At 44.9% G+C, this 15,828-nt stretch overlaps 1 protein-coding gene across 7 annotated transcripts in view; it reads left to right on the top strand.

Moving 5' to 3' along the window:
• Positions 1-15,828, top strand: part of LOC107980810 — a 321,278-nt gene that overhangs the window by 195,611 nt on the left and 109,839 nt on the right. For all 7 annotated transcript variants that reach the window (XR_004226971.1, XM_031925614.1, XM_031925613.1 and 4 more), the window contains one exon: positions 5,294-5,329. Coding sequence is in view for 6 of the 7 variants with exons in the window: in XM_031925614.1 (XP_031781474.1) it covers positions 5,294-5,329 (36 nt within the window). In the remaining variant the exon portion in view is untranslated. The remainder of the gene's footprint in view (positions 1-5,293; positions 5,330-15,828) is intronic.

Genomic DNA, 15,828 nt, shown 5'->3' on the forward strand with positions numbered 1-15,828 from the left:
AATTTTTCACCTGGCTTTATTATGGCGGCGGGTTGAAGGTTTCTTTTTTAAGGGCTTGGGATAAATCTCGTGTGCTGCTTAGTTTTCGGACGCGAAATGTTTGTATTATCGTTATTTACGCTCCACTGTCGAGTGTGCCCGGGGGAGGAGAAAGGATCAAGGAGCGGAGTAGAAGGTGACCTAGAAACGCGAGAGAGTTATTTTTCCTGCCCATCGTCAGCGACGTTGAAATACTCTATAATTGGGACGTACATTCGAGAGCAATTTTTACGACATCGATGACCTCAAGTGGATTCTTCTATTAGGCCGGATCGCGCGGCAAGTGTCCTCCAAATGCGCGCTATACGTACATTAAGTAGACAATACCCGGGTATAGTCAGGCGCACTTCACGACAACTGACTCTCGGCCGCAAGGACCTCTCGAAAAATATTAAACTAGAACGTCTCATTGTAAAAAGTGATAGCTCACGTATATTCTCAGCATTAGTTATAGCTGTACGTACATAAGCGCTGTTTGTAGAGACGCTTGACGATTAATGTTTCATCGGTAAGATTAAGTGATCGTAATACCCATGGCGTGTATTAAGACTAGACGTATTTGCATGAAATAGTGCGACAGATAATCTTCGCCGTCATTAATAACAATATTTCCATCTACTTGTATTGAAGAACGCGATTTAGGCTTATAACCATGGATGCAGAGCCGCCTGGGATTACGTATTAAACGCCGCGTACAGGTGTCTATTTCCCTGTTGCTTCTAATGCTAAGCGTAACATACTGCCTACCTTATTTTGCATAATACAAGTATTAATTTCCATTCAAAGCTCGTTGACGACCCAAAGTTGGAAAGCTTTATGATGAAACCAAACAATTTGACTGCTATGCTTAGTTTGAAATTTTGGTGTGAAAATTACTGGAGATGAATAGAGAAACTGGATGAATGGACAACAGAAAAGTTACTTTTTCAACAAGATGAGAATAGGTAGAATAGACGAAGAAAGAATAAAGAATGTAAAAAGGAATTGAAAAGGGTAAAGAAACCGCATTGGAAAGGCCTGAACGACATATAAAGGTTATAAAAAGGAGTACAGAAATGTGCATTAAAAAAGTTGGGCCTTTTAGGGTTTTTGTTATAAAATACTCAAAAACTAACTTCAAATGACGACATAGGTTTTAAATGAAATGACAATGCCAGGCAAGTTTTTATGAAAGAAAGCATGAAGTTTTAAAACATTTTTTTGAATTACAATATTTATTCGTTTCAAATGGCTTCCGCCACTATAGGCACATTTTTCGACACTACCCCCGGGCATTTCCTTTTGTATAGAATATTTTATTTGTTCTGACGGATTGATGCAGTACGAGCCTCAAAATAAAATACGATTCTTTTGTTTTCGCTAAGCGAAGTATTATGTTTATCCTTTCGAAAAACACCAAGTTGCGTCGAGTATGGACAAAGTTCACCATAAGCATTTTCAACAATGACCATGATCCAATTCCATCTTGTTAACAAATGAAGAATTGTCAAAAATTCAATCTGCAAATTTTCTCGCGCACAAAGTTTGAACTGCAACCGTATGGTTATCAAGCCACGCAAGCACACAACCGGTAGCCATCGTCGGTTCGAAAGAGCAAAAGCTTCGGCAACGGTACAGCGGCGACGTGTCGAGTCGAGCAGAAAAATATTTGCGTTATTAATTTTACCGCTCGCGCAGAATAATCGCATTTTCAGCCGAAAATCGGCCGATACCGGCGCGTGTCGACGCACCCAGAGAGAAAGAGAGAATCATATATGTACAGCTCACGCGCACCAGACAAAGAAACTCGGCCCGTAGGCTACTCTAGGCTCAAAGAGAGTATATAGCACACATTCGTTGGCCCCGAGCCAAATGTAGATGCGCGCGTGGGCTCGCGTTTTTCGACCACACGCGGAATTCAAATATTTCTGGGCCGTCGCCGCGTGTCACGCGATACGGGATAATTCAAACGGCCAAAAATGCGATTATGAAAATTGGCTTTTCGACCGAAACCGTTCGTTCTTTCGCACTCGCTCGCTCAGCCGACTGCGCGGTATGTCTACCTATACGTTCTTGATTTAAACGGATAGCCGCGCGAAGTCTTTTTTTTTTCGCGGCCCCTCTCTCCAGCGTGTCGCTCTCTCTCTTTTTGCTCAACCTGCCCGAATAATTCCTTTGTCGAAACGCGCGCGCACGCGTCGAGTGGCGACCTCTTTTTTGGAAATGTAAATTTCCGTTCTAAACCGACCGATCTGCAGGCTTTCGCTCTTTTTTTCGACTGCGTACATCAAATGCGAGCGAAATACCTTATCGATAAGCCATAAAAAACACGCAGAGATATTGTATCCATGGAATATTTCAACGAGTAGTAATCGTCCAAAATTACTGGCATAGTTTCGCCCGGACTCGCTCAGCGAACTCTCCTCCCTCTCCCGAAACGAGCTTTCCTCTCGAAATTAAAGCGACAGCTGTCAATGGTATTCAAAAAGTGTGTTTCCTAATTCGTAATTCAAACTCGCGAGCTGGTATATAGTACAAAACGCTGATCGAAGAATTGTAGCGACCGGGTATTCCTCTTTCTCTCCATCTAGCGTAGGAAAAGGCGCACACTTTCGCCTTGCAAAACGACTTCGATGATTAACCGAGTTCTCATGGTAATCGCGTGCTTCTGGCACACTCCTATTTGCGCATAACGTCGCGCGCGGAAAACCATTTGCGCGAGCGAAAGGGGATTACGGACTTTACATTTTGTGAATGAAGGGAGAGGCAAGTTGCTCGGTTTCATCTTCCACTGCTGTTGTTTGCGTGCGCGCGACAGCTGGTGTACAGCGGAGCGTATGCAGTCCGAGAAAAATAGAATTACGGACAATTTTCTTCGACAGAAGAATCCGCGTTATAATATGAAAGGGGAGAGAACATCCAAGAGTTCGCTGTGTGCTCTGTTTGCCTTTTGAATTTTCATGCGCTCTTTAGTGACTCATAAATTCGCGTTGCTACTTTTAGCAAGCATGAATAACTGTTTCGTAATTTATTTCGCAAACTTTGCCTCGAATTCAACCTGATCGCGATGGCAAACTTTTTTTTCTTCTTCTCTTCTCTTATAATCTTCCGAGCAAAAAGTTACATAAAATTCGCTCAACGTACGGCGATTATTTATTGCAACGCGGCTCCAACGTTTTCTCCTTTTTACCACTTTGCAACACTGGGGCGTAGAACGTGAACGCGTGCTCTCTGCGACGACGTGTGTGCTTTGCTTTGAAAAACAGCTTTTAAGCACACATGCAGTTTGCGAGTTTGAAGCTTTTCCCGCTCTCGAGAACAATTAGAATTTTTCAGAATGCACACGCGCGCTGCAAATGATACGAGCTATACTGGCTTTTTTCTAAATTAAGCTTTCGCGGCAGTAGTGCAATTTTTCAATGTGCTTTAAAAGCTGATCGTCGCTATCAGGTGAAAGAGAAACGAGCGAGTTCTGAGATCGATGTAAAAAATATAGAATTTTAATTAAACGCGCAAATTAGGAACGATCGTCGGAAATGAGCAAAGGAGAGGAGCGGAGCTGGGGGTGGAAGGAGCAGCGGCGCGCGCAATTTGCCCGTTGCACAAACAACGCCGAGAATTCAGGGGTCGCTGGTGAATTTTCGCCCACTTGGCAGCTCGCGACACACACTCACACACTCACGTTTATGTAGACGCATACCGACACGCACGCGCTGTTCTTAATTTTCAAGTAAAATAGAAAGAGCAAAGCTCGCGAGCAAACTACTGTCGCTGCAGTTGGGTGTCATTCGTGCTTCGCGGCGTGCTCTCATAGTAGAAGATAAAAGGATAGAGCGCTAACTTCGTCGCGGCGGTTAATAATACGCTTTATTAATGCGGAAATGCATGTTGGTGCCGCCTCGCCCTCTACTGCACTGGGTCAGTCGGAGCGGAAGTGTTTGCGTAACGTACGCGCTTTGGATATGGCCAAGTCAAACAGAGCGTCAGAGGGAGAACGAAGAGGGTGGGGGAGAGAGTGGAATGTTGGCGAAACACACGAGGCTCAAGTTGGGGAAACTGCGGGGGCTTTGTGCACACGCGCGCGCATTCTCGCTCTCGCTATCGTTCTCGTTTGATGTTTCCTAATTTACAGAAGCCTTTGCATGTGCGCGTGTGTATCTTTGTTTATTCATATACAAATAGGCATATAAACTTTTATTCCTCGTCTCGATCCATCTGTTGATTTTTCGTGGACTTGAGAAGAGGCGCACCCTCGTGTAGCTGGATTTGAGCTAATTTCAGTTTGTTGAATTTTAAAACACCATCTGAAATACATACGGAACTCGAACTTTCCAAGAGGCTTCGGATTTAATTTCCTTGCGCGCTCTGCCTTTTCGTCTCGGAAGAAACGAAAACTTTTTCGTAACTTACCGCTAACTTTCATTGAAACATACTTTTACACGAAACGGTTGGGAAATAGTTCTCATTTGATTTGTAAACTTTATCATGTACCAACTGTTAGCTTGATTGATTTTGTTTGCGTAATTTTTGTCGACTTCTCATTAGCAATATTTGAACGACGGAAAAACATAATTTTATGAAGCGTCGATTTTTTTTTTCATTGGATTCAGTGATTCCGTTTAGTTCAGCTCTCTTTGGGGGCCCAATATAATTAATCGAATCAGTCGCTGTGAAATACGATTTATTAGCTGCTATGATAGATGCTCGAAATAAAGTTCGACCTATTATAGAGGCTTATTTCATTTTACAGTTCAGTGGAAATATTTAAAAGCAAATGCTACTTTGCAGCAGCTCGAAATGACGCGAGCAATCACTGTCTACGAATCCTTTGAAGAGTTTTTAAGTTTTCGAGACTGGAAGATGGAAGAACAAATACTATAGAGTCTTATTAAAGTTTCGATGATGCGATTAAAGAATTCTCAACTCTCGAGTCTTTTAATTGGAAAGAAGTTGCAAAAATTTGTATGATTTCCTTTTTTTAAAAAAACTCCGATGCGTTTGTCGAAAGTTGCGAATTGTGTTTGCGGACTAATACTGCCTCATAATGAAGACAGTCGTTCAGTGAACTTTAAGTAGCCGTATGCGAGTTTCTTCAATTTCTTCTTCTAGAAAACGGGTTGTTTCTAATTAATACGCTACACGGAGTAAATTAAAAATTGAATTTTTTTCATGAAAGAAATAATTTACTCTCACAGTTCGTTGTTTACATTTATTTTTTTTGCGAAAAAAATATTTTTAAAGAGAATACTCATTACTTATTATGTTAATGTTGCAGGTGGCAACAAGCAGAGAATCACGGCACGTCTTGAAGGTGAGTTTTATCCGGTATTAAAAAATCTTATCATTCATGCATTTTGAAATTGTAATGAATTTTTTAGCACGTGTAATTTATATCCAAATGTTTTCAATATCTCTCCGACACAACATAACGATCACGAAATGCACAGCATCGTTTAATAATTCGTTATGGGGTGAGCATCAAAATTATCAAAATTTCCGATACACGCTCGCTCCAAATATATAGAACATACGACTTATTTAAACGAGTAATACGATGAGGCGATGGTTTAATTATACAGCAACCATTTTACGAACATTAAATCCCGTCCGCATTCAACGATGTTTGCCCTTAAAATGATAAAAAAGTGATGCTGCTGGATCAGATAATAAATGATGCTCCATATATGTTACTCGCTTAATTATTCATAAATTGAAAGCCGCAACAAAACCAGTTCGCTACCACCCAATGCCATCTCACTTGTTTTAGCGAGTTTAGCATATGAATTATTTGTTTTAACAATTATTTCCCATTACTCGGCAAATTTCTGACGCGAAAACCCATGTACAGTACACCTTTACATTATACGAACGGCACTTTTTCTACTCAGTTATGAATTTAGGTTTAAATATTTAAAAACTCAATTAACCCGTCTGGCCTTGCACATGACGAGTCGAGAATCAAATGAACTGAAAACGAAGCTAACTCGTTAAAGCTAACTGTTAAAAGCTAACAAGTCAATTTACGCGTCTGTTTCAGCTTATAAAAATGTTAAAATTTTAGGCTGTCCATCTCTCTACGTTGTCCATAGCCAGGGCTGCGGCAGGTCTGACTCCAGCACGACCTCTACCACTTGACGCAGAGAGTAACAAATCCCCATTTACAAAATACTCACCTCTCAGACGGGGCAACGAATTCGCAGCGGCAAAAGATTATAGCGTCTCTGTGTACAGCCTGCGCGGAGGGGTTTGGGGCTGAAAATATACGAGTTCGCACGAAAGATGTTTAAAGAGGCGCGGAAAAGTCGGCCGCGTTAAAAGCTAGAGCTCGAGCGCGCGCGCAGGTGGGCGCCAAGTGAGCGGGATGAGCTTAACGAGTTTTCGTACGGCGAATACGTGACTCTCGCCGCGGCACGTGACGACGAACTCGGTCGCGCACTCCTTGACCTATACTCCGCGCTGCAGACTGCAGACTCTCTTGCCCCCCGCCATCGGTACATACTGTGTGCCGCCGGTGTGTGAGTGCGCAGCAGTGAGCTGCCTTTTATACATATACATACACATGCGCGTGATGCTCAGCAGCTGCTGGAATCCGCCGAGACTATGGTCCTATCTTCCTTCCATTCCTCGCGCGACTCTCCGCGCGGCTCGCTGCTAATTGTCTTTAATCTCGTACTTCCGGGGCTGCGTATTTTCCTCTTTTTTTTTGCTCTCCTTCTCGAGCGCACTGACGTTGCTCCGGGCGTCGGGGTTATACTACGAACTTGGCGGGGATTTGCACTCGTCGTTCTCTTTTTTATTCATATTTACCCTGCTGCTTCTTCGCGAGAATTAAAAAGGAGAGCTGGGCAAACTTTTTCATTCGCGCTCGAAAGGATTTTCACGAGACTCGCTGTTGTACACGGCGCGCGAAATTAAAGGGTGAATCTCGTGTAGATCGAATAACGAGAAGCGCCGACAGTAATTGTCAATCAGGTTTTATTTATTTTCGAGGGTGTTTATACTCTCATGAAACGTCATTGCGCCTATTTTGCGTGAAATGACGTTAACTCGAAACGACAACAGTTTGAAACGAAATGGGGGCAGCGCTCGGGCTAGCGCGCGCTGTCGAAGTTTCAATAGACCGCGAATCCAGCTAATGGAAACTTAAATTTGCATTCATTAGCCGCTGGAACTGCGGCTAAATTCGGGCTGAAATTTCCATTCAATTATTAAAACTTTTGGGCTTTGGCCCCGGCGCGCGTTTCGGCTAAATCTATTTATATACTTTCATCGGACTTTCAAATTTTCCGAAGAGACCGGCCGCCGCCGCGTTTTTGTGCGATGAGTGGACCGAAATAAAATCGCGGTCATCCGTTCTAGTCTTGCCGATGATGACACTTTCGGGGTAATCGAGGCTGTCGCTCGAATTTTTATTGTAAAATTTGGTTTCTCGACCGAACAAAAAATTCCACCTTTTCATCAGCGCGTGCTCTCGATTCTTCGCCAACGTATACACACTTTCGTTCCTCTTTGAGGCTCTTCTTCAACTTTCCCTCGCCCAGCCCTCGGCCTCCTTGATGCTTTTCCTTCAGCTGTTTTTGACGTTATTTTTTAATGCGAGACTCACGAGACGTCGAGGGCGCAAAGCAATCAAAAAGTTGAGAGACGAACGACTGACGATACACCTCATTTGTAGCCGGCCGTGTGTAATGAACACTCGAGAGAAGAGGATGCGATTCGATGGGGGCCCGAGTCCGCGTATAAATTCCGAATTGGATAGTAAATAATGATGCGCGGGCGGGCGGAACTCAATGAGCTTTACTCTTAAAAGGTTCCAACGCGCTTACAGTCCCGGCATGTCGCGCACTGTATACACATAGGAAGAGTAAATTATTCATAATCCAAATCATTATGCGCGAAGCTCCGGCAACAAACGCAGTGTGTAATTCGATGAAGTTGTAAGGCAACGTCGTTTGCAACATCCCTGGTAGAAATTTGGCTGGTTGAACCAGTCAATATCCTAGCGGCTCGGCAGATTCATTCGGTAGAATCCCGACTAGAAATACTCGAGAAATCTCGCCGATAACTCGGATCGACCACTAACGTATATTTTATAACCTTTTGCGCATGCGTTTACTCGTCACGACAGACGCTACATAATACCAACGCATATAGTTGTGGCTTATGATATTTGTTATGATTTTATTTAAAGGTGTACCACAGATACATCTATGAATAATATTATAACAAATATAATAAGCCACAATTACAAATAGTTAGCAAAAAATAGAATTTTCGGTTTTTCGTTTCGAACGCATTTTTGAACAATTTCACTCTGTTTTAAATAGCTCACATTTTTTATAGGGACGGTCATTTTCGACAGTTTTTTTTTAAATTCAACATTTCGTGCTAAGCTATTCAGTAATGTCGGAAAAAATAATGTTAGCTCAGCCAGGTAATGAATTATCCGGGGCGCAATAAGGGCTATTTTTGGTAACTATTTGTAATTGTGGCTTATTATATTTGTTATAATATAATGTATAGGTGTATCAGTGCTACATGTATATTATGTATACACGCGAATTAAAAGTCGGTCGCACATCCAAATCTTACGAACCATAAAAAAATGCAAAAAAGCAAGATTATGTTATGTAGCCGCAACTCTTGCAGACGACTTCTAGCAGATCTGGCTAGAAATATTCCAGAATTCATGTCATTTTAGATGGGATTTCTACCGATATGTTGAGGCTGGAATCTACCCAGTTCATACAAATCTTGCCTATTTCTGGAAATATTATCGTCAACATCTCTACCAGGGATATGCTAATTGTATACATCATTATAAACCCGACGTGTTCTGTCAACGCGGATTTTCCAGTAGTTTCAACACCAGCCCGATCCTCCTCGCGTAATGCACATCGACAACGTCAGAGCCCTCCGGCATGTTTTGACAAAGTTCTGTAATCAGCAAAATTACAGAAGCTTAATTATTCGACTCGTTTAGCTATCCACTTGGCCGCTGTACTTATTCGAAGAAACTTCGCAGAAGCGTTTCCTCGCGAGCGACTTAATAAATAAGCTCGAAGCGTTATGAAAATAAAACTGCGGAGATTAGGAAGAACAGAATATAGTATCCCTTGCAGCATCCCCGGCGTTCAACATTCCTGCGGGTGGCGCACTGATTTCCTTAATAGCGCCGTAGCTCGGCCGTAAAGCCACAAAGTGTAAACCTCGCTTTTTACTCCTCATCCAAATGAGAGCGTAAAAAGGAGCGTTGGCGAGGCTCTACTGTGTGCAAGAAAAATATCCCCTCGACTTCTCTTTTCATCCCCCCCCCCCCTCTCTCGCAATAACCTAAACTGTCGGATGCGCGGGGCAGCAGCAGCACCGGAGGGGTGTTGTACGATGCTCGCAAAACCGAGGTAGAAACGATTTTAATCCCGAGAATGAAATGAAACTGGCGCGTAAAGCAAACTTGCGGATGCATCGTAAACTACACAATAATACGGAACGGCTTTATTGACGTCGTTTCGACGGAGCTCTCGCGCCCGAGCGCGCGATAGCATCGAAAATCGATGCCTTGCACCAGCGGCGCTGCAACAGCGCAGCTGGCTGCATATAGCCTCCCCTACCATCGCCGTCATGCTAATCAGATAAAGGGGGATGGCTTTGAAGTCAAGCGCGAGCGCAAGGGATGATTGGCCTGCCGCCTGCGCTTGCGTTTGTGTGTGTGTGTGTGTGTGTGTGTGTGTGTGTACGGCAAAATATGCATCGCTGTGAAAGATGTGCGAGCGGAGCAACAGCCGCGGAATCCTAAGATATGGACACGCGGATGTTTACGAGTACTATGGCATCGCTGATTCATTGCCAGTTGGAATATCGATTGCGAGAGAGACAGAGAGAAAGCCGGTGAATAGGCCGATACGATTGTAACCCGCGGGGCTCGCTCGGCCCTTATCTTTATCGCTCTATAAACATGTTGACTTCGAGAGTGCGTACGCACTGATCTTCTTTTTACGGAGGACCTTTCCTATACCTTTAGACAGCGCTGGGATTTTACGACGACACAAATTGTTTTCGCGCGAGCGTATAGCTTTTTTCCGAATGATCCTTCGGAACCGATAGCCAATTAGTGCGGAAGTTACGAAACAGCGATGTAATCAAAACTAATACTCGCACGTGAACAGTAGCGTTAGCTCGAAATTAAATATTGAAATCGAAGTCTATCTGTCATTCGGAATCGTGAATCATCAGAGGAATCATTGCGTCAAGAATTGTAGGTTCAACGAAGCTTTTTTTTTGAAGACATTTTCCAATTTAAAACTGACCGTCGTGGTCATTGTCCCTCGATACCGAGCCTGAGCAAAAATAGAATACATACTTTAGGCAACCTCGCGTGTTTCCTCTCGCCACTTCTGTCCATTTCAAGCAGCCGCATTCTGCTCTGATTTCGCCTTTCATGCCATACGCGTTATTTCTAAGCGCGTTATTAAACCGTCGTCCATTTATCTCTTCAATTCGCAACAAGCTTCATTGTTTTCCTTCTCTTTTCTTTCATTATCCTCTCTCACTCTCTCTCTCTCTCTCTCTCTCTCTCTCTCTCTCTCTCTCTCTCTCTCTCTCTCTCTCTCTCTCTCTCTTTCATTCTCATTCCGGCTTTTCTTCTCGCGCCGCGCGCGTATGTCCAGCCTGATATTGTATAAGTGTTTTCATACATTCGAGCGCAGACACCGCGGACGCTCTATATATAAATAACTATGCACTTGTTTTGCAGAACAACACAAAATATTGCATCTTCGTTTAATACGGTACCATAAAAAATTTAATTTCGGTAAAGCGTTGGATCGAGGGAGAGAAAAAAGCAGCCAGAGTCGTACAGCACGATACCGCATCAGTTGTTCGAGTAATTTCAACAACATCCCCCCGGAGAGCTGAATGAACGAGCCGAGCGCACGAAATCCGCGCGCGCGCGCGCCACCCCCGCAAGGTGTGAGCAGGTGCGCCTATACGCGAAGGGTCATTCGTATACACAACAAGAGTCAACCCATCACTCGCGCGCGGGAGAGTCGAACGCGCGAATACCCTCTCCTCCGCCTTCGGCGACGTTGCATTATTAATAAAGCCGTGCAGTGTCGTCACGCCGTCATAACGAAGTAACACGCAAAATGCAAATTAGACAGCGCGTACATTTTTGCCTCTCGCTCGCGCTGTCGGCCGCTGCTGCTGCAGCACTTCGAGCGTACGGCGCGTTTATTTTGATTTCAGCGTTGATGGGCAATTTCAGGAGCTACTGCCAGAGCTGCCCCTCGTAATAATGCACGCGTTAAATGTCCCGATTATTACGACGGCGAAGGTGCGCCGCAGCTGCGCGCATACACACGCGCTCTCTGCAACTTTTCGCCCTATCCAGAGTTTGTCAGCATACAGCGAGAGGGACAGAAGATAGGGAAATAATGCAGCTCCGTTGAATTTTTCAGCGGGGTATTATTCGGTGCCTTTCGTAATACTGTCGCTATGTGTATATTAACTGGGATGAAATTGAATTTTTTTCTCTCGAAACTCCGCTGCGAGACAGCAAGAAATTCAATTAAAATCGAGCTTTGTGAAGTCAAGAGTTCGTTTAATCATTCAGGAGCTTTCTATTCGAAGAACGGTGAGAATTATGCAGCGCTGCAAGGCGACGACGAGGAAAAGACTCGCAGCATTAATTGATTCTCAACGCATCGAGGAAGTTAATGACATAACGAACTCGACGAATTTCTTGAGAGGCTTTTATTTATGGATTGCTTGATAACGCGCTTCTTCAGATTTTTCACACTTTCTCTCGGTCAAATTGCGATCCTGACGAAAATACTTTATTCAGAGGCCTTAAAAGGATTTCTTACCCGATCGGTACTTTGAACACGCTCTCATAAATGAATCGCGCTTGCAATATTCGTTTCGAAACATTCTTAACAGTGTCTCCCGGCTTCTTTGTAATATGACTGCACACAGCGTGGCGTGTTATGCAGATGGCCCGGGCGCGCATAGCTCGCCGTAATATAGAATATTATTACAAAGTGAGTATAAGCCCTTGTAAATTCAAATGCACAAACTATGAATATTCCGGAACTGTCTCTCGACCAACACACACACACACACACACACATACACACACACACACAAACTGCCGAGACTCGCGGTGCATGGAAGGCAAAGCTCTCCGCGGGAACATCGCGCTCTACACGGCGGGCCGAAATCATTTCTCCGCGAAATATCGATTCTCGAATAGCCGTCGACGGGGAGAGAGAGAGATAGAGCGCAAAAGTCGAAGAAGAAAAATTTGCAATTCAATACCCCGCCACGACTCTCCACTGTACAGCACTGTGCTGCAGACAAACTCGAGAGTGAGATGGGTCAGATAAGCCGCGTTGCAGGCCCTCCGTCACGCACGCACACGCCCATAGATTAAGAAACACTGCAGTCTAGTGCTGCTGCTGCTGCCGCAGTCGATCTCGCGGGGGTCGCCCGGAGATAGGACATGCAGCCCACGCGAGACGCTGGTATAACACACACGTGCCTCTCTCTCTCTCTCTCTCTCTCTCTCTCTCCTGGGGGAGATGACAGCGACGAGGACACAGATTGAGACCGATAGCGCACAGTGATGCGTCTTGGCGTCGCGCAGGTATTGAGCTCGTTGCGGACGATTTGCCCTGCATCTCACTGTACAAGCTCTCGATCGCTCGGTCCGACCTAGTTTCCGCATATAAGCTCTCGTTGGAATTTGGCTACGACGTGTACGGAGGGCGAGAGAGAGAGAGAGAGAGAGAGACAGAGAGAAAGAGAGATGGTGATGGGACCGTGGTGCGATCAAGTGTGGCAGTGACGATAAGGGGGGGGGGGGCATGCGCATGATATCGGCAAATGTAAAGGAGAGAGACAGGGGGCGATAGATTTGATTTTCAATGAGCGACCGAACTGATGACGCGCTTTGCTATGGCTCGTGGTTATGGTTAGACGCGTCGCAGTATCTTTCGTTATCTCGACTTTTCCGATTCGGTTCACGTGAATCAAAGGGGATTATTATTTATAATTTTTCGGGGAGTCTATCCTTAGGGCAGTTATCGGACGTTTCGTGATGATGGAAAACTACCGATATGAAAATAGTACGCCTGAGAAGTTCAACGATTGGAATTTGATAATCATATTATTGAAGAACGATCATAATCCCGCACTTATACGATTTGATGGATTACCTTCGTACCGGTTCCTAATGAGCTGGATTATTGGAAATCAATTCATCGAACTGAAATGCATTAAATTCGTAGAAAATTCAAAGAACTCGAGTTAGTTGGAAGATAAATAATTACTCTTGCAATGACTGCGATTGTGAAAAACAAATAAATCTGGTGAATTACATTTTAAAAAGTTATCAAGTGTTTCCTAAAAGCCTCTTGAAAATCGTGATGATTTTTCCTGACAGTGCGAGACTCAGTAAACAATATTTCAAGCAGTATAAAAATTTAACCAAGATTTTCTCAAAAATATTCAGAATTTACAACTGATGGGAAAGTCGAGGAAGCCTCTATTAAAGTTGGCTGTGCGGTAGGCCTCTATGTACACGTTCTAAGTAGATACATACCAAGTCTTGTTAGACTCTGTCTTCGTACGTCATATATTCCGCTTTCTCGCGCGTATATATACTTTTCATCTTAGTTCACAAACTTCGGCTCGGTCTTCTTCGACTTTCTTTCCCGCGCCGCGCGAAAAATGGATCAAATATTTTTCTAATATTTATACCGCGGAAACTTTCGAGCAAAGCTCATGCCAAATTTCCACAATCACGTCAAAAAGGCACTTCGATAACGGCGAATCCACCGATATATTGATAAACAGAGCCGGCGATACTGCGGACGAACAAAAAGCCAGCACGCAAGGATCACGCAAAGGAATGACGAGTAAGGAAGTTATCGACAGGCTTAAGCACCTTAGGCTCTTGACGGCTTTGCACATCAGGGATGACTCGGTGAGTAATGCCGACGCCACGAGAGACTCCACCCGATCAATATCCAGCCGGCAGTGGCATATCACAGCCCTCTACCTCCTCCGAGCTGCATCTCAGCGATAGTCTCTCTTCTGCGACACTGCTATCGAACTCTCTCCCTCTAATCTTAGAGCAACACTCGAGCCCCCGCCTCATACCGAGGCTGCACTTCTGGCGGCGTTGGCCTTTTGAATTTCTGCTCTCGCCGCGATGGATTTTCGCGAAAAAACGCTCTTATCGCGCCCCGTGGCGTCTGATGGAATTCCAGGCGAGAGCTGGAGGATGCTTTGGCAAAATATTGCGGCTCTGATGATCCGCCGCGAATATTTTCAATTTTCTCCCCGACGAATCTGACCTCTCGTAGTAAGTACGAGAGTTTTCGTATAACACGGCGAACGAAGCGCACGATCCTCGAGGCGGAGTATAATCGCGTAGGAGTGGCTCTATTAATTGGAGGCATTATCGTCGAGAAGCGAGAGCGAGCGCGATTTAAAATAGCAGACTCGGGGCCATTAGGCGTATCGCACATAAGCCGGAGAATTGGATGACGCAAAGCGGTCGCGAAGCGAACACGTTGTTTCTCTCCCTCATCGATTAACGACAGGATGTGGCTTCTGAGTGCTTTCTTATCTGTAAGCTTATTATAGCCGGAGCGGATGGCGCTCGTTCGTTGCGCGAATAAATATTGAGAAGTGCCTGGCCACAGCTCTGCTTGGGCAGCGCGCCGTGATTCATCGTCCGAGAGTCTCTGCTTTCTCTCTCTTTCTTCCGCCGACTCGACGCCTACGTACGCACGCTATGGAGGTTCGCTAATACGCGCACGTGTATCCTGGGTTATTAAACTCGGCTGCGCCGCGGTCATTTAAACAGGCGGCCGCTTTCACTTTTCGCGTCGATTACCGCGTCGATGTCCGATGGAAATTACAAAGCGGATAGTCGAACGACGACTCGTCTCAGAAGGTATAAAGAGCAAGGTAGAGAGAGCATAAATGAGAAAAGCAAGTGGGAGGAGGAAGATTCAGCAAAGGAGATGTCGGGACTTATTGTTAATCCAGGCCCCTCCCTCCCTCTCTCTCTCTCTCTCTCTCTCTCTCTCTCTCTCTCTCTCCTTATCAATTGTGTCATTATAAAGTTAACGATCTTCCGTCGAACAATGGCCGAGGCGTTGGTATTGAAACTCTCGCATAATCCTTGGCCGACGGGGGCTGCATCGTCGGCGTCGGTGGGATGCTGCGCGCGTTTCATTTAACCGGCGCAAACTGCCGCGGGCCGCAGCAGTGCTGCCTTTGCAGAAATGCCCTCGCGCGCACAATGCCGAAGCGAGAGAGAGAGAGAGAGAGAGAGAGAGAGAGAGAGAGAGAGAGAGAGAGAGAGAAAGAGACCTGATGCTCGCTTATCCTTTCAAGGCAAACTTTATCGGTTTCTCGCTCTTAATTAATCCAATCTTTGTGCGCGGCCATATTTCATTAAAAATATTTCCAACCCGCAGAGAGAGAGAGAGAGAGAGGCTCTGCTCCTTTTTCCGCTGATGCTCGCCGCGTATTATCTCGCTCCCGAGAACGATTGTTCTTCTTCTTCTGTCGCGCTTCTTTCTTTCTCTTTGCCAATCCACTTGATTGTCCGTGTTATTATTATTTCCCGAAGGACTGCGGCGATTGCCCCCGATACGGATTGACTTTTCATAACTGATCACTTTCTGCATTATTGCGGCGCGCGCGGCTCGAAATAATAATGGCTGGCTCCGCTTATTCGGATCGCGCGCCGATGATTGAATTTTTCCTCGTCACTTTTATCGATTACCGTCACGC

Source organism: Nasonia vitripennis, assembly GCF_009193385.2.
Source record: "Nasonia vitripennis strain AsymCx chromosome 3 unlocalized genomic scaffold, Nvit_psr_1.1 chr3_random0004, whole genome shotgun sequence".
NCBI lineage: Eukaryota > Metazoa > Arthropoda > Insecta > Hymenoptera > Pteromalidae > Nasonia > Nasonia vitripennis.